Below are 19664 nucleotides of genomic sequence, written 5' to 3' on the forward strand. Positions count from 1 at the left end.
TTTTATATGAGTTGCGCTGAATCTTTAGAGCACTGTGGATAGTATGAACATGTTAAGAATATTAATTACTCCAATCCATGAACATGGGGTATCTTTCCATTTTTTTCTTCTTCTTCTTCTATTTCTTTAATCAACATTTTAGAGTTTTCAGTGTACAAAGATTTCACCTCCTTGGTTAAATTTATTCTTAAGTATTTTCATTGTAAATTGGATTGTTTTCTTCATGCCTTTTTCAGATAGTTCATTGTTAGTGTATAGAAATGCAACAGATTTTTTTATGTTGATTTTATATCCTGCAACTTTGCCAAATTTATTAGTTCTAGCAGTTTTTTGGTAGAGTCTTCAGGGTTTTCTCTATATAAGATCATGTCATCTACAATTAAGAACAATTTAACTTCTTCCTTTCCACTTTGGATGTCTTTTATTTCTTTTTCTTGCCTAACTGTTCTGTCTAGGACTTGCAGTACTATGTTGACTAGAAGTGACGAGAATGGACACCCTACTCTTGTTTCTGATCTTAGAGGGAAAACATTCAACATTTTACTATTGACTATGATGTTAGCTGTAGGCTTGTCATATGTAGATGGTAGTGTTCTGAGGTACATTTCTTCTATAACTATTTTGTTGAAAATTTTTATCATGAAAAGTTGAATTTTGTCCAGTGCTTTTTCTGCATCTATTGGGATAGTCATATAATTTTTGTCCTTCATTCTATTAATGCAACGTATGACCTTTTGAGATTTGTGTGTTGAACCATCCATGCATCCCAGTGATAAAGCTTACTTGATCATGGTGAGTGTGCTGTTGAATTTGATTTGATAGTATTTTGTTGAGGATTTTTCACATATGTTTATCAGGGATATCATATATGTTTATCAGGGATATTGGCCTGTACTTTTCTTTTCTTATAGCGTCCTTGCCTTACTTTGGTATCAGGGTAATGTTGGCTTCATAGACTGAGCCTACAAGTAGTCTCCTTATTCAGTTTTTTAGATGAGTTTGAAAAGTATTGGTATTTATTATTTAAATGTTTGGTAGAATTCAGCAGTGAAACCATCTGGTCCTGGGTTTTTGTTTGATGGGTGGTATTCAATTCTGGATTACATCTCCTTACTCATTATTGGTCTGCTCAGATTTTTATATTTGTGTTGGTAGGTTGTATCTGTCTAGGAATTTACCCATTTCTTCTAGGTTATTCAATTCTTTGGTGTATAATTGTTCATAGCAATCTCTTATGGTCCTTTGTATGTCTGTGGTATGAGTTGCAGTGTCTTCTCTTTTATTTCTGATTTTATTCATTTGAGTCTTCTTTCTTTTTTCGTAGTCTAGCTAAATGTTTGTCAATTTTGTTTACCTTTTCAAAAGCCAACTGTGTTTAGTTTATCTTTTCATTGTTTTTCTAGTCTTTATCTCATTTATTTCTGATCTGATATTTATTATTTCCTTCTTTCTACTAATCTTGGTTTTAGTTTTACTTTTTTGTCTGAAGTTTCCGAAGGAGTAACATTAGGCTGTTTGAGATCTTTCTTCTTTCTTGATGTAGGTGTTTATTGCTACAAACTTCTCTTCTTTGAACTGCCTTTGCTGTATCCCATCAGTTTGTTATGTTGTGTTTCCATTTTCATTTGTCTCAATATTTTTTAAAATTTCCTTTTAATTTATTCATTGGCCTATTGGCTGCTCAAGAGTGTGTTTAATTTCCAGGTATTTACAAAATTAAAAAACTCTTCTTGTTATTGATTTCTACTTTTATATCATTGTGGTCAGAAAAGATATCTGATATAATTTCAACCTTCATGACTTCAAGTTTGTAGCCTAATGTATGATTTATCTTGGAGAATGTTCCATGTACAAGTGAGAAGAATGTATATTTCACTCCTGTAGAAGAGAATGTTCTTTATAATGCTGTTAGGTCTATTTGGTATAAAATATAGTTTACGTTTTATTTGTCTTTGTGGATTTTCTGTCTTAATGATCTATCCGGTGCTGAAAGTAGGGTATTAAAGTCTTTTACTATTATTGTATTACAGTCTGTCTCACCTACAAATCTATTACTATTTATTTAATATATATTTGGTTGCTCACATGTTGGGTGCATATATATTAGTGTGCAATTATTATGTCATCTTAACAAATTGACTCCTTCATCATTATATAATGATCTTCTTTGTCTTGTTTTAGTATTCAATTTGAATTTATCTCATCTGATATAAGTATAGCTACTCCTTTCTTCTTTGGTTTGCATTTGCATGGAATATTCTCTTCTATCTTGTCATTTTCAGTCTATGTGTATCCTTAAAAGTGAAGTGAGTGTCTTATAGGCCATAGATACTTGAGGTTTTTTTTTATTATTATTCATTCAGCCACTCCGTCTTTTGATTGGAGAATTTAATCCATACTTAACATAATATAACTATTTATACTTAACATAATTATTGCTAGGTAAGTACCTACTACAACCATTTTGTTCATTGTTTTCTGTTTCGTGGATTATTATTATTATTATTATTATTTTTGGAGACGGAGTCTCACTCTGTCACCCAGGCTAGATTGCAGTGGCTTGATCTTGGCTCACTGCAACCTTCCCCTCCGGATTCAAGCAATTCTCCTGCCTCAGCCTCCCGAGTAGCTGGGACTACAGGCGCATGCCACCAAGCCTGGCTAATTTTTTGTATTTTAGTAGAGATGGGGTTTCACCATGTTACCCAGGCTGGTCTTGAACTCCTGAGGCAATCTGTCCGCCTCGGCCTCCCAAAGTGCTAGGATTACAGGTGTGAGCCACCATGCCCAGACTGCTTTGTAGATTCTTTATTCCTTTCTTTCTCTCTTCCTTCATTTGTGATTAAGTGATTTCCTCTAGTGGTATGCTTTGACTCCTCTTTAGCTTTTGTGTAAATGCTATAGGTTTTTGCTTTGTGGTTAGCATGAAGCTTACAAAAAATATCTTATAGTTATAATAGGCTGTTTTAAGCTGATAGTGTACAAAAACTCTGTACTTTAACCTCTCATTTTATTTTTATTTTATTTTTCCTTTTTTTTTTTTTTGGGACAGAGTCTCACTCTGTCACCCAGGCTGGAGTGCAGGGGGATTATTATGTCTCACTGTAGCCTTGACCTCCTAGGCTTAGGCTACCCTCCTGCCTCAGCCGTCCAAGTAGCTGGGACCACAGGTGCGTGCCACCACACCTGGCTAATTTTAAAAATTATTTGTAGAGACAGTTTATCACTGTGTTGACCAGAGTGGTCCTGAACTCCTGGGCTTCGATGATCCTCCCACCTCAGCTTCCCAAAGTGCTGAAATTACAGGTGTGAGCCACTGCACCTAGTCTCATATTACATTTTTTATATCACGATTTACATCTTTTTATATTGTGTGTTCCTTAACAAATTATTGTAGCTAGGCTGGGTGCGGTGGCTCATGACTGCAATCCCAGCACTTTGGGAGGTTAAGGTGGGTGGATCACGAGGCCATCCTGGCCAACATGGTAAAACACCATCTCTATGAAAAATACAAAAATTAGCTGGGCATGGTGGCACGTGCCTGTAACCCCAGCTACTGGGAAGGCTGAGGCAGGAGAATCGCTTGAACCAGGGAGTTGGAGGTTGCTGTGAGCCGAGATCACACCACTGCACTCCAGCCTGGCAACAGAGAGAGAGACTCCATCTCAAAAATTTATATATTGTAGGTATTATTATTTTTAAGTTTTATCTTTTAACTTTTATACTAGAGATGTAAGTGGTTTACACATCACCATTACAGTATTAGCATATACTGTATTTTGACTGTGGACTTATTTTAACAGTGAATTTTGTATTTTCTTTTGTTTTTATTTTATTAGTTAGCATCTTCTTCTTTCAGCTTAAGTAATTCCCATTAGTATTTCTTGTAAAGCAGGTCTAGTGGTAATGAACTTTCTTAGCTTTTGTTTGCCTAGGAAAGTCTTTATCTCTCCTTCATTTCTGAAGGACACCTTTGCCAAATACAGTATTTTGATGGCAGTTTTTTTCTTCAGCACCTTTAATATGTCATTTCACTGTCACCTGGTGTGTAAGGTTTTTGCCAAAAAAGTTCATTGCTATCTTTATTGAAACTCTCATATATGTTATTTGTTTCTGTTCTCTTGCTGCTTTCAGGATCCTCTCTAAGTTCTTGAATCTTGACAGCTCATGTTGGTATAGTCTTATTTAGAGTGAATCTTTTGACCTTCCAGTACATGAAGATTTATGTTTTTCATCAGATTTGCAAAGTTTTATGCTATTATCTCTTTAAATAATCTTTCTATCCCTTTGTCTTTCTCTTCTCCTCTATGAATTTCTGCAACTCAAATATTTGCTCTTTTCACAGTCTCATAAATCCTGTAAGTGTTCCTTATTACTTTTCATTCTTTTTTCTTTTTCCTTCTCTAGCTGTATTTTCAGACAACCTGTCTGAGTTCAAATTCTTTCTTCTACATGATCAATTCTGATATTGATGCTCTTTGTTGCATTTTTTCATTTTATTCATTGTATTTTTCAGCTCCAGAATTTGTTTCTTTTTAAAAATAATTTCAATCTCTGCTAAATTTCTCATTTTGGTCATTTATTGTCTTCCTGATTTCAGTGAATTGTTTCTTGGTATATTCTTGAAGTTTGCTGAGATTCCTTAAAACAATCCTTGTAAATTCTTTGTGAAGCAGTTCGTTATCTTCTTTGCTTTGGAGTGAGCTATGAGGAGATTATTGTGTTCTTTTGATGGTGTTATGTCTCTTTGGTTTCTCACATTTCTTATTACCTTGCATTTATATCTGTGCATTTAAGGAAGTAAGGACTTATTTCAGCCTTTGTAGATTGGCTTTGTTTGGGAAAGCCTTTCACCCTACTTAGAAATTCTAGGAAGTACATCTTGCATAGACCAAAGAAAGGCTTGCTGCTGAAGGTGCCTAGGATAATCAGTGGGCAGGTCTATGCTGGGGCAGGCCTTGAGCCAGAGTCTGCAGGGATCTACACCACTGGTGCAGCCCTCTTCAGGCACTTCAGTGAGCCTGAAGACCAGTGCATGAGAGGCAGCTTGGTACTGGGATGAGACTGAAGGCCAGAGCCACTGGTAGTAGTCTGGGTTCACTGAGGCTGAAGTAGTGCTGGGGCAGGCTGGAGACTGCATCTGTAAGGGCTGGCCTGGAGCCTGGGGCTTCAGGATTCAGCCTGGGTTCAGTGTGAGCTTGGAGGTTCAGACCATGTGTACCAGCTGGAGTATCTACAAATAAGGAAACTGCTGATTTTATATAGAGTTTTAGGAAACATAGTTCAGACACTACAGACTTTCAGAAACAGGAGTGTATGAATAGTTTAGCATTTAGCCATCAGCACAGGCTTTCTGGAGGGGGCTGCTGCTGATTGGCTGGCCTTCAGATGTGTAGCACTGCCACTGATGGGCTAGCTCTCAGAAATGTGGTTAGTGATATAAGTAATCAATGGCCAATTAGAACAAGTTGAAACAGTTACTTCTTACTACTTTCTTTTTGTTTGTTTGTTTTCTTGTTTTTGAGACTGAGTCTCTCTCTGTCACCCAGACTGGAGTGCAGTGGCACAATCTCGGCTCACTCACTGCAGCCTCTGCCTCCTGGGTTCAAGTGATTCTCCTGCCTCAGCCTCCCAAGTAGCTGGAATTACAGGCGCATGCCACCACGCCCAGATACTTTTTGTATTTTTAGTAGAGACAGCATTTCACCGTGTTGGCCAGGCTGGTCTTGAATTCCTGACTTAGTGATTCGCCCACCTCAGCCTCCCAAAGTGCTAGGATTACAGGCGTGAGCCACTGCACACGGCCACTTCTTACTGTTTTCAAAGAACATTAGTATTTTCTGGAATGATAAGAGCTTTTTAATTTTTTCTATTTTACTCTCAGGACTACAAGTAGAAAAGTAAAAGTAAAGAAAAGGAGAAGGAGGTGCAAAACACGGGAACAGCATGACTCTGTTATGTGTCAGGTGTGATTATTGGAGCGGGTATATTTTTTTCCAGAGAGCACTTCATCTTGGCTCAGAATATTAGTGTGCAGCATCACAGCACTGGGAACTCTTCTCTGGTCACTGTCTAGAGGTCACCCAAGGAATGTGTGTGACCTCTAGCAGCTGAAAAGACAAGGAAATAGGTTGTCCTCTCCAGACCCCAGAAAGGAATAAAGGCCTACTAACATAATGACTTTAGGCAGTGAGACCCATGTCACACTTCTCACTGACATAACTGGAAGATAATAAAATACAATAATAAAAATAAAATAACTTTTTTGTTTCTCATTAGTATCTGGTGAACTAGAAAATTACCAAATGACCAAAGAAGGAGAATCAGAAGAGCTTGCTTCTAGCTTGCTATGATGTGATGTACCAAGTAATTATGACTTAAAAATATTAAAAACAGAAACAGAGTTCTGATAATGAAAAAGAGACAAAAGAGGACAAAAAGAGAGACTTAAAGGAAGAGTCAAATATAGGGAGGAGCAGTGAAAGAAGATTTCGGAGGAAAAATTAGAGAAGAGGGCAGCAACCAGGGTGCAGAAAAAAGGGTTATTGGGGCAAATTAAAAAGTTCATAAATCACAATTTTGCCCCCGGAGCAGAGCGACCAGCATGTGAAAATGAGAAGTGCTCCTATGTCATGTGTTTCTCAGAAGAAGTGCCAGAAAGCCCAGAAGCAAAGAAGGAAAGTGACCAAGCATGTGGCAAAATGGGTAGGGCTGCCAGAGGGCTGTGGGATGGGGTGGCTCAGTGGGCCCCACAGACCCTGGGAAGAGTGGAGGGAGGTGCTCCAATCTGCCCAGAATCCTGTTCTCTGCATTTGCTTCACCCAAGCCTGTGGGGAACTGCAGGGAGGCAAGAGATCATTATAAAGTTTTACTTATCAAGATGGGCTCTGTTGATTACATGTGGGTGACGTCATAGAATGGTGCTCTTTAAAGTGGCAGTTATCCTGTTTATTGCATTAATATGTTAAGTCACACTCAATATTCCATGGAACCCAAGATAACCCAGTGAACTTCTGCTAGTAGATAATAGTGTCATTTTGCTACACCTAAGAAAGGCCTCACCCAAAGGACAACTAATCCCGGTACTTAATTGTCAGGGGGGAAGACTGCAGGTCTACTCTTAGCCCAACATGTATTTTTGATAGAAGACCCAGGGCCCATCCTAGACTCCTAGTTCTCAGTTCAGTGGGTTTTTGGTTCCTCTAGAAGAAAGAGAGGAATGAGTATCCAAACATCTTTATAAACTCAAGCCTTCTATAGTATGAATTGTCCTAAAATCTATAACTTTTATTTATTAATTTCTGTTTCCTCACCACCACTTGTTATTTTCTAGATACTGTGGATATTGCAAACAACTCCACTTTGGGAAACCCCAAGAGGAAAACAAGTAAGAATAAATAAGAATTTACTTGCTTTTGATGTTACAAATACATTTTTAATGCCAGAGTTTTCTTTTTGTCATTGTTATTATTTCTGTTATTATTTGCAATACTGTGGTAGACAGAATGATGGCCACCCCAAAAAATGTCCACCTCCTAATCCCTGGACTTGTAATCTGCTATCTTACATGGCAAACGGGACTTTACAGATACAATTAAGTTAGAGACCTTGAAATGGGGAGATGATCCTGGGTTATGTGATGGGCCCCATCTAATCTTGTAGGCTTTAAAGAGTGGAGAACTTTTCCTGGCTGTGGAGAAAGGAAAATGTGACTATGGAAGAATCATCAGAAATATGTAATGTTGCAGGCTTTGAAGATGGAAGAGGGAACCAGGGAATGTGGGTGACCTCTAGAAGCTGAAAAAACAAGGAAATAGTTTGTCCTTTCCAGCCCCCAGAAAGGAATGAAGGCCTACACCTTGACTTTAGGCAGTAAGACCCGTGTCACACTTCTCACTGACATAACTGGAAGCTAATATATTTGTGTTGTTTTAAACCACTAAATTTGTGGTAATTTGTTACGGCAGCAATTAAGAGTAATACAGATTTTAGTACTTGGCAGTGGGGTGTGGCTATCACATATTCCTGAAAGTATTGGGGTGTCTTTGAGATTGGGCAGTGGAAAGAGGTTGGAAGAATTTTAAATAGTGTGATAGGAAAATCCTAGATGAAAAAATGGAAATTAAGTCAGTTAATAACCCCACAATGGCCTCTAAGTGCTGAAGTTAAAGAAAGAGTCACATGTACTCACTTTAAATAAAAATCTAGAAATGATGAAGCTTAGTGAGGAAGCTATGTCAAAAGTTGAGATAGGCTGAAAACTAGGCCTCTTGCAGCAAATAATTGGCCAAGTTATGAATGCGAAGGAAAAGTTCTTGAAGGAAATTAAAAGGGCTACTCCAGTGAACACTTTAATGATAAAGCAGAACAGGCTTACTGCTAATGTGGAGAAAGTCTGAGTGGTCTGGATGAAAGATCAAATCAGCCACAACATTCCCTTAAGCCAAAGCCTAATCCAGAGTAAGGTCTTAACTTTCTTCGTTTCTCTGAAGGCTGTGAGATGTAGAAAGCTTCATAAGAAAAGTCTGAAGGTAACAGAGGCTGGTTCATGAGGTTGAAGGAAAGAAGCTATTTCATAACATTAAAGGGCAAGGTGAAGCAGCAAATGCTGATGTAGAAGCTACAGCAGGTTGTCCAGAAGCTCTAGCTAAGGTCATTGATAGAGTTGGCAACACTAAACAACAGATTTACAGTGTAGACTAAACAGCCTTCCATTGAAAGAAGATTCTATCTAGAACTGTCATAGCTAGAGAGGAGAAGTCAATGCCTGGCTTCAAAGCTCTACAGGACGGGATGAGTCTCTTGTTAGAGGCTAATGGAGCAGGTGACTTTCTCTTGAAGCCAATGCTCATTTACCATTCTGAAAGTCCTAGGGCCCTTAAGAATTATTCTAAATCTACTCTGCCTGTGCTCTATAATTGGAATAAAGCCCAGATGAGAGCACATCTGTTTACAGCATGGTTTACTGAATATTTTAAACCCACCATTGAGACATACTCCTCAGAAAAAAAGACTCTTTTCAAAATATCACTGTTCATTGACAGTGCATGTAGTCATCCAGGAGCTCTGATGGAGGTGTACCAGGTGATTAATGCTATTTCCATGGCTGCTAACACAACATCCATTCAGCAAGCCCATGAGTCAAAGAGTAATTTCAACCAGCAAGTCTTAATATTTAAGAAATACATGTTGTAATGCTATAGCTGTCTTTATACATAGTGATTCCTCTGATGAATCTGGGCAAAGTCAGTTGGAAACCTTCTGGAAAGGATTCACCATTTCACATGTGATTAAGAACATTCATGATTCATGAGAGGAGGTCAAAATATCAACATTAGCAGGAATTTGGAAGAAGTTGATTACAACCCTTATTGATGACTTTGATGGGTTTAAGACTTCAGTGGAGGAAGTCACTGTAGATGTGATGGATATATCAAGAAAACTAGAATTAGAAGTGGAGGTTGCGGTGGTTCACACCTGTAATCCCAGCACTTTGGGAGGCCAAGGCAGGCAGATCACCTGACATCAGGAGTTCAACACCAGCCTGGCCAATATGGTGAAACCCTGTCTCTACTAAAAATACAAAAATTAGCTGGGCATGGTGGCTTGTGCTTGTAGTCACAGTTAGTCAAGAGGCTGAGGCAGGAGAATCGCTTGAACCCGGGAGGCGGAGGTTGCACTGAGCAGAGATTGCACCACTGCACTCCAGCCTGGGCAATAGAGTGAGACTCCATCTCAAAAAAAAAAAAAAAAAGACGTGGAGCCTGATGACGTGACTGAATTGCTGTGATCTCATGATAAAACTGAGTGGATAAGGAGTTGTTTATTATGGATGATTAAAGAAAGTGGTTTCTTGAGATGGAATCTGCTCCTGGGAAAGATGCTGTGAACATTGTTGAAATGACAACAAAGGATTTAGAATATATTAGTTGATAAAGCAGCAGCAGGTTTTGAGGGAATCTACTGTGGTAAAATGCTATCAATAGCTTTACATGTTACAGAGAAATCTTTCGTGAAGTCCATCAACACAGCAAACTTCATTACTGTCTTATTTTAAGAAATTGTCACAGCCACCTCAACATTTATCAACCACCACCATGATCATTCAGCAGCCATCCACACCCAGGCAAGACCCTTTACCAGCAAAGAAATTATGATTCGCTGAAGGCTCAAATGATTGTGAGCATTTTTTGAGCTATAAAGTATTTTTAATTAAGGTACGCCCATTGACTTTTTAAGACATAATACTATTGCATACTTAATAGACTACAGTATAGTGTAAACGTAATTTTCATATGCACTGGGAAACCAAAAAAATTTCTTGCTTTATTGCAATATTCACTTCATTGCAGTGTTCTGAAACCAAACGTGCAATATTTCTAAGATATACCTATATGTTTTATCCCAAAGATGTTTGAAATTTTTATCTGATCAAATCTGCCAGTCTTTTCATTTATGGTTTCCAGGTTTTGTGTACAATTTACAAATATATTACCCTCCTTATAATTTGAAAACATTTTTACTTGCTTATAGAATATTTGAAATACTTTTTAATGTTTAAATCTATAACACACATAGAATTCATTTATTGGTGTATGATGTGAGATGATAATTAAGAGATATAACCCCAGTACTTTTTTCTTCATGATTTGAAACATGATTTTATATATGTTTTCCAATATACACAAATCTGTGTCTTATCACATTTCCTTATCCATTCATCTGTTGATGGAGACTTAGGTTGTTTCTATGTCTTAACTACTGTGAATTATGCTGCAATGAACATGGGGGTGCAGATATTTCTTTGGTTTCATTTCCTTTGGATACATACCCCAAAATTAGATTTCCAAATGGTATGTTTTTCTATTTTTAATTTTTTGAGGAACCTCCATACTCTTTTCCACAATGGCTGTATCAATTTACATTCCCACTTACAGCATACAGGAGTTCCTTTTCTCCACACCCTCGCCTATGCTTATTATCTCTTGCCTTTTTGATAATAGCTATCCTAATAGGTGTGAGGTGATATTTCATTATAGTTTTGAGTTACATTTCTCTCATGGATGGTGAGTGATATTGAGTGCTTTTTTATAATCCATTGGCTATTTATGTGTCTTCTTTGGGAAAACGTTTATTCAGATCCTTTGCCCGTTTTTAAATCAGGTTATGACATGGTTTGGTTTGGTTTTTTTGCTATTGAGTTATGTGAGTTCCTTATATATTCTGGGCAGTAACCCTTATCAAGTACATGGTTTGCAAATATTTTCTCCTATTCCATAGGTTGCCTTTTCATTTTTAAAATTATTTCCTTTGCTGTACAAATCTTTTAGTTTGATGTAGTTCCATTTGCTTATTTCTGCTTTTGTTGCCTGTGTTTCTGGTGTCTCATCTAAAAAATAATTGCCCAGACCAACATCGAGGAGCTTTTTCCCTGTTTTCTTCTTTGAATTTTATGGTTTCAGGTGTGACGTTTAAGTCTTTAATCTATTTGGAGTTAATTGTTGTATATGATGTAAGCCAAATATCTAATTTCATTATTTTGCTTGTGGATATTCAGTTTTCTTAGCACCATTTATTGAAGAGGCTATCTTTTCTCCATTATATTCTTGGCACCCTTGTCAAGATTAAGTGCCCCTTCTTGACATTTGTATTTATCACACTGCTGGAAGTCCTAGTCAGAGCAATTAGGCAAGAAAAAAAAGTCATCCAAATTGGAAAGAAGTTAAAATTAGGAGATATACCTAATGCTAAATGACGAGTTAATGGTGCAGGAAATCAACACGGCACATGGATACATAAGTAACAAACCTGCACATTGTGCACATGTACCCTAAAACCTAAAGTATAATAAAAAAAAAAAAGAAGTTAAAATGTGTCTGTTTCCAGGTGACATTATCTTCTACGTAGAAAACCCTATAGACTCCACCAAAAAACTGTTGGAACTAATAAATGAATTCAGTAAAGTTGCAAGATTTAAAGATCAGTTTTGTTTTTATGCACTAACAATGAACTATCCAAAAAGAAATTAAGAAAACAATCTCATTTACAATAGCAACAAAAAGAATAAAATGGGAACAAATTTAACCACAGGTGAAATATTTGCACACTGACAACTATGACACTGATGAAAGAAATTGAAAAGGATGCAAATAAATGGAAAGACATCTCCTGTTCATAAACTGGAAGAATATTATTAAAATGTCCATACCACCAAAAGTGATCTGGATAGTCAATGAAATCTCTATCAAAATTTCAATGACGTTTTTCACAGAAATAGGAAAAAGGAATCCTAAAATTTGTATAGAACCATAAAAGACCCAAATAGTAAATGTAATCTTGAAAAAAAAGAACAAAGCTGGAGGCATCACACTGTATGATTTTAAACTATATTACAAAGCAAGAGTAATCAAAACAGTGCTGGCATAAAAACACACATAAACCAATGGAATAGAATAGGGAACCCAGAAATAAACTCATGAATGCATGTTCAAGTAATCTTTGATAAGGGCACCAACAATAGGATTTTCTTTATGTAAATGTTCCACATTTTCATTTTTATTATCTGCTTTATAGAGCTATATATAAAACAAATTCATCACCTTAAGGTATAACTGAATTTGTTTTAACAAATGTGTGCAGTTATATAAATACCTCCACAATCATGACATGTATCATTTCCATCACCCCAAAGTCCACTTGTGTTCTTCTCAGCTCTCTCTGATTCTTGACGACAGCTGATCTGTTTTCTGTTCATTTGTTTTTTAAGAAATGAGGCCTCACTACGTTGTCCAGGATGGCCTCAAACTCCTGGGCTCAAGTGATCCTCATGCCTCAGATTCCAGAGTAAATGGGAATACAGGCATGTACAACTCACCGACCCAGGTTGTTTTTTTTAAATGCTGATCTGTTTACATCACTCTAGTTTTGTCTTTTCTGGAGTTTCATATAAATGAATTCATACAGTATTGAATTTACTTATGTTTAGCCCCTGTCACTTAACATAATGCTTTTGAGATACATCCATGTTATTGTGTGTGTTCATAGTTACTCTATTTTTCATCGCTGAGAAGTATTTCTTTATATGAATACATTACAGATAGTTTATTCACCTGTTGATAGGCATTGAGGTGTTTCCAGTTTCAGCTATTACAAATAAAGCTGATAGGAACATCTGAACACAAATCTTTGGGTTGGGCATGTTTTATTTTGGGGGGTGAATGCCCAGGAGTGGTGCTATTGGGTCATATGAACATACATATATGTTCAGTATTTTAAGACTCTGCCAAAATGTTTTTCAAAATGATTATGCCCTCTTGCATTCCCACCAGTAATGTGTGAAGCTTCTCATTGCTCCACATACTCACCAATACTTGATAGTGTTAGTAAAACTTTAATTTTTTTATAAAGTCTACATTTACCATTTTTTCGTTTATAATCTGTGATTTTGAGGTTCTATTTAAGGAATCTTTTCCTAACTCTAGAACCTATGTTTTCTTCAAGTTTTTGGTGTTAGCACTTATTTAGATCTATAACCCATTTTGAGTTAGTTTTTGCATATAGTTTGGGCTAAAGATTGATTTCTTTTCTTTTTTTGCATATGGATATTCAATCATTCCAGCATAATTTGTTGAAAAAAATTAGTTACTTTCTGCATTGAATTAGTTACTTTGACATCCTTGTTGAAAGTCAGTTGGCCATATATGTTTAGGTCTACTACTTGACTTTTTTTCCGTTCCATTTATCTGTATGTCTATTTTTATGCCAATACACCATCTTGATTACTACAGTTTTACAAATCCTGAAATCAGGTAGTGTAAGACCTCCAGTTTTGTTTTTCAGAATTGTTTTGGCTATTTCAGACCCGTGCATTTTGAAGATTCTTCTATCTTGCAGCTCAGCTACTGTCAAGATTACATCATTGTCCAAGGTGCTGGCTAAGCTCCAGCTATAATATCCATGTTCTAGGCCATCAGAAGGAGAAAGGGTGAAGAGCAAAATTATCTTCCCCAGAGGCCTATTACTTTTGCGAGAAGTTTTCTCCAGAACTCCCCTCCTCCCACAATATTTTACTCTCATCTTAGTGGTCAGATCTTAAACTGGTGGCCATGTCAGGTGTAAGAGAGGTTATGAACTGTGGTTTTTCTCTGGAAATACTGAAGTCTGCAGTCTTGGAGGTATTCTGTTAGTTGATCAGGAGTGGAAAGTAGATATGTGGAAAACAATATGAATTGACTTCGCCAATTCTTTAAAATTTGTTGAATGTTCCTTTGCATCCTAATGTGTGGTCATTATTTGTAAATGTTCTATGCCACTTGAGAATAATGTACATTTGAACTATTTGTTAGGCTCTGGCTTCACTCCATGCATATCTTTATAAAGCACAACTTTGTTGTTTAAATTTGGGTTCATAGTAATTTATTTCCTCCATCAAATTTGTATAGAAACTTGTTGAATTCTCACACAAGGTTGTATATTTGCCAATTCCTCATTTTGTTCATTTTCTTTAAATATGTTGAGGCCATTAATGACTTTATAACTTCTTAGTGGATTTCTTTTCTTTTATCATTATACAGCATTCTGCTTTATCCATACTGATGCTTTTGCCTTAAAATCTCTTTTACCAAATGCTAATGTTGTTATACAAACTTTTTTTTCATATTTTTACTCAATTTATGTTAAGCCATCTTGTGCAGGTTTGTTTTATGTCTCTTGTAACAACACTTAGCTTTTGCAATTTTATCTGATAATCTTAGCTTTTTAATGAATTTTTATTTGTTTTCATTTATTATGATTCCAGATGTATATGGACGTATATCTTCTGTGATAGTGTTGACCATTCTTAATTTCTGGTTTTTTGTGTGTCTCTTTCCTGATTTCTGATGGATTGGTATAAAATTCTATATTATCCCTTTTCCCCCTGCTGGTTTGGAAATTAAAGACAAAATTTCTGTAATCTTATTAATCATGCCCCAAACCCCAGAGATGACAAGGATCTTGTAATGGTTTCACTACAAATTGAATACCCCATCTCTACCATTTGGCTATTATTAATATTTAATTTTTAACTATAAATTTTGAAACTATTATTTTTACAGTTGATGTTTACTTAAATCAATTTTTTAAAATCATTTTATGTACTCACCATTGTTCTTTTTCTTTGGTTTCACTTTTTGTCTAGCTGAAGTAAATTCTTTAGTTTTTCTAGTGAGTGATCTCTAAGTGGTAAATTCTCTAAGCGCTGTACGTACAAATTTGTCTTTCTTTTGATAGAAATTTTTAGCTAGGTTAAAAATTCTAGGTTGATATTTATTTATTCTCAGTATAATAAAGTGATTACTACATTGTCTTCTGGAATCTATGGTGTGGCTAATAAAAATCATTCTTTTATTGTAACTATAACTTCTTGGTAAATATTCTGTCCTTTCTCTCTAAAAGCTTTTTCCCCCAATTTTTAATCATGAAAATTTTAAGCATGCAGAAGACTTGGGAGAATTGTACACTAAACATCAATATACTTTCACACAGATTCACAATTAACATTGTATCATTCCTGCTTTATCACTTTTCTATCTGTATTAGTCCATTTTTACACTGCTGATAAAAACATACCCAAGACTGGGTAATTTATAAGGAAAAAGAAAAGAGGTTTAATGGACTCACAGTACCATGTGACTGGGGAGGCTTCACAATCATGGCGGAAGGTGAAAGGCACGTCTTACATGGCAGCAGGCAAAGACAGAGTGAAAAACAAGTGAAAGGGGTTTCCTTTATAAAACCATCAGATCTCATGAGACTTGTTCACTACCATGAGAACAGTACAGGGGAAACTGCCCCCTGAGTCAATTTTATCTCCCGCTGGGTCCCTCCCACATGAAAATTAAGGGAGCTACAATTCAAGATGAGATTTGAGTAGGGACACAGACAAACCATATCACTATCCATATATACATTTTTTTTATCCACTCAGTAACTCATGGTCAAGTTTGAAACATTTCGGAGTTGCAGACATCAGTACCCTTCCCCCTCAAATACTTCTGCATGCATTCTTTTTTTAAGATAAAGTTTACAATGAAATGCACAAGTATTAGGAGTACCATTGGATGAGTTCTTATAACCACACTTTTCTGCACCATCAAAATCTTTATCAAGATACAGAACATGATCATCACCCTGGAAAGATTCCTTATGTCCTTTCTGGTGTGTCTCCACCCACTACCCATCAGGGCAATCACTACTCTTTGTTTTTCCATGATAACTTAATTTGGGTTTTTAAAAAACTATATAAATAAGGTTTTACAGCATGTTCTCCTTATTGTGAGATTTATTTCACTCAGCATGTTTTTGAGATTCATCCATATCATGGGATGTATCAGTAATTTGTTCGTTTTCATTGCTAAATAGTGTCCGTTGTCTGAACATACTGAATTTTGTTTATAATTCTCCTGATGAATGTCACCTCAAGTATTTTCAGTTTTTTGCTATTAGGAAAACTCTCCTCAACACATTCTTGTAGAAGTCGTCCTTATCTAAATACCTAGGAGCAAAATTGCTGGGATATAGAGTAGACGCATCAGTTCTTTCCCCTCAAGACCCATGGAAAGGATGGTGCAGAGCAAGCCCAGGTGGATGGTGCACTCACAAGCGTGTGCTGCAGTGGAGGAATGCTTCACTGAGGAAACCCATGGGGTTTGCTAGCTAGGCGACTGCTAGCAAACCTGCCCAAACCTTACCTCTGAGGGAGATATTATCTTTTTAGCTGGAATGTAAGCAACTCACCTCTGGGGATATTAAGCAAATCTCTCCTGGGGACATCTCCTCTGGAAAATTTCTAAGGAGTGAGATGTTCTCCACTTCATACTGGTCAGGGAATAAATTTGCCCTATAATCTGGAGGCTACATGATCTCTAGCTTCCAAGGCTGCTTGCTATTCTGACATCCTTGAAGTAATACCCTGATACTGTGAGTACAGAAATGCCATGGAGAATAGCTTAACAAATTCTTCCCACATTTTTGCTTCTGGCAAATTTCCTCGTGAAGACACTACCCCGTCAGCCACTCTGATTAATTTGACCCATGGGTCCAGATACATCTGATTTGTTAAATATTGTAGGAACAAATTGCAAATGTAGGTGCAGTGGCTTACTCATGTTATCTCAGCACTTTGGGAGACCAAGGCAGAAGAATCACTTGAGGCCAGGAGTCCAAAAACAAGCAAAACAAACAAAAACAAGCCTGGGCAAGATAGTGGGACCCTGTCTCTCTCTCTACACACACACACACACACACACACACATTTCATAAACCGTGAATGCTTTAGGTCTTTAGATCCCTTATGACCCGCTGACCACCTCTAAGGTACAAGTCACCTTACGTGAGGGAAGCAAGTTAATACCTGTCTTCCATACAAGAAGCACAATCCCCAGAGCACAAAGGTGCTTGAAGAAGGGAAGTGTTTACAACTGTTGAGCTTCCCTGAGTGGGATGTACATTTGTTAGGGGGAAGGTGAACAGTGCCTCCTACGTGGCTCCTGGATGGCTGTAAGCCTTGGAGTTCCCAGTTCTGTTCATTGTGTCCAGTCCTTGATTTGTTTGTGTGTGTGAGTGGGAGAGAGTGGGCATGTGGGGGCACTGCTTGAAGACAGTCTGTCCAATCTATCCTCTTTGTCCATGACACCAACCAGGTAACAGTCACCCTCCCCCAACCGCCCCAACAAATGACTGAGAGCAGGGGTAGGGACAATGTCTAGAGGGGTCTATGTGGGACCTCAGAAGCTGGGCCCAGCCCCTGCCGTCTCATGCCTGGTGTGGAGAGGCTGACTCTGCATTCTCAGAGGCGGGAGCACTGGAGCAGGGTGTTTTCCTTCTGGACAAAGGAACCAGGGTAGTTCTGAAAGACAGATACCACCAGTGCTCCTGCTTCCTCCATACCTCCTAGGGTTGGAGGTGTTCCTGCCTTAGATCTCTGGATTTTTGCTCTTGCTTCACTGCTGCAAAATCTGTCTGTACCATTCTAACAGCTGTACCTTCATCTTTTTCTCCTAATTGTCTCCTTTTCTCACTTAGATCTTCCACCCACAAAATTAGATACAAGTAGAGCAAAAGCATTTTCATAAAATGTGTCTGGAGTGAAATCTGAATCCCCTGGGCACTCGGAAGGCTGTGCCCACCAGGCTGGTAGGGGAAAGAATGAGGCATCATCCCTAGGAATGACCAGGGTCACAACAGAATCCTGCAGTTTCAAGATAGGTCTACAGAACACTCGCAATCCCCACCACTTTTGTCCTGGTCACTATCCGGGAAGGAGATGATCCCTTTCTGGGGACTGCTCCCTTCAGTGAGCCTACTGCCCTCCCATAGTGTGCGGACAGGAGGAGATGAGGGACAGTCAGAAAATCAGTGCACTGTGGAGTCACTTTTCTGATAAAGGGCACATCAGACTGCAAATGGTCCAGACGGCCAGATTCAGGACACTGATGAGTTTCTGGGGTCACAGTAGCATTCCTGGAGTCAGCTGCTCTGCAGCCTGAAGGAGGGCTGACAGTGTGGAGGCACTGCTATTACTTAATGAAATTATATAGAAATTCTATAATGATTATGTAATTACATAACGAAAACTCTCCATATCAGAGTTCAGAATATCTCCCAATTTCCAATACAGAATATTATCCATAACACCATCAACCTCAAGGAGGATGTCCTCTCATTGCACATTTGAATTTGCACAACAAACACTTGAAAAAGGAACATGCAACAGCAGTTTCATAACACATTTCATAATAGGCACCTGCCACCACATCCAGTGAATTTTTGTATTTTAAGTAGAGATGGGGTTTCACCATGTTGACCAGGCTGGTCTTGAACTCTAACCTCAAGTGATCCATCCGCCTCAATTATTTGGACTGAGTCATTATAACATTTTCATTTAAGTCTGTGTGTATTATCCTAACACATTCTAAGAGACTTCAATATACAATTAAATTCTGTGTGTAATTTAGAAGTCAACACTCCCCAAAGCAGAAACTGCTCTGGACACCTGCTCGAGGGGATCCAGAATGAAACCCAGGACTCCCTCACTTGCGTTTGGTCCAGCCTGTCAGCTGTTTTTCTGCCCAGTCATTCACTCTAAGGTGCCAGCAAGAGTTAATTTTCAATTAAAAATGTTGTTTCAAAGGAAGGTCATCTCCTATAGTCTCTCCCAAGCCCATGGCCCAAGGCTCATGCAGAATAAAAATAGAACTGTGTACTCAATTTCCACACTACTATACTGATCATAAATAATTTTGCCCCATTCCTGTGGACCAAAGTATGAAAAAAATCTTGTATACTACTAGCATATAAAGCTCAAAGAATTATATTTATTCCTCTATATAATTAACTTTATTCTCTTTGGTTTGAAGGTAAAAAGAAGGGGCATGGCTGGAGCAGAATAAAAAGGAGAATGCAGAAAAAAATCCAACAAAATGGTAAGTAAGCAGGCAAAGTGAAGTAGTTAGAGCTTTTGAGTTTATTAGGGCACCGTCCATTGTATTCTGGAAGGCCTGCAGTTCACGAGGGCCAGGAGAGTTCTGTACCTCCTGTGTCCATTAGGATGTAGACTAACAGGCTGTGACAAAGAGGCCTGAGAATGCAATGGCTTCCACAAAATGGTTTCTAATGCATGTAGT

At 37.7% G+C, this 19664-nt stretch overlaps 1 protein-coding gene across 2 annotated transcripts in view; it reads left to right on the forward strand.

The window, feature by feature from the left end:
* Positions 1-19664, forward strand: part of SP140L (SP140 nuclear body protein like) — a 60729-nt gene that overhangs the window by 21116 nt on the left and 19949 nt on the right. For both annotated transcript variants that reach the window (XM_030802386.1, XM_030802387.1), the window contains exons 6-8: positions 6595-6705; positions 7334-7387; positions 19398-19463. In XM_030802386.1, the coding sequence (XP_030658246.1) occupies positions 6595-6705; positions 7334-7387; positions 19398-19463 (231 nt within the window). The remainder of the gene's footprint in view (positions 1-6594; positions 6706-7333; positions 7388-19397; positions 19464-19664) is intronic.

Source organism: Nomascus leucogenys, chromosome 22a (genome assembly GCF_006542625.1).
Source record: "Nomascus leucogenys isolate Asia chromosome 22a, Asia_NLE_v1, whole genome shotgun sequence".
Classification (NCBI taxonomy): Eukaryota; Metazoa; Chordata; class Mammalia; order Primates; family Hylobatidae; genus Nomascus; species Nomascus leucogenys.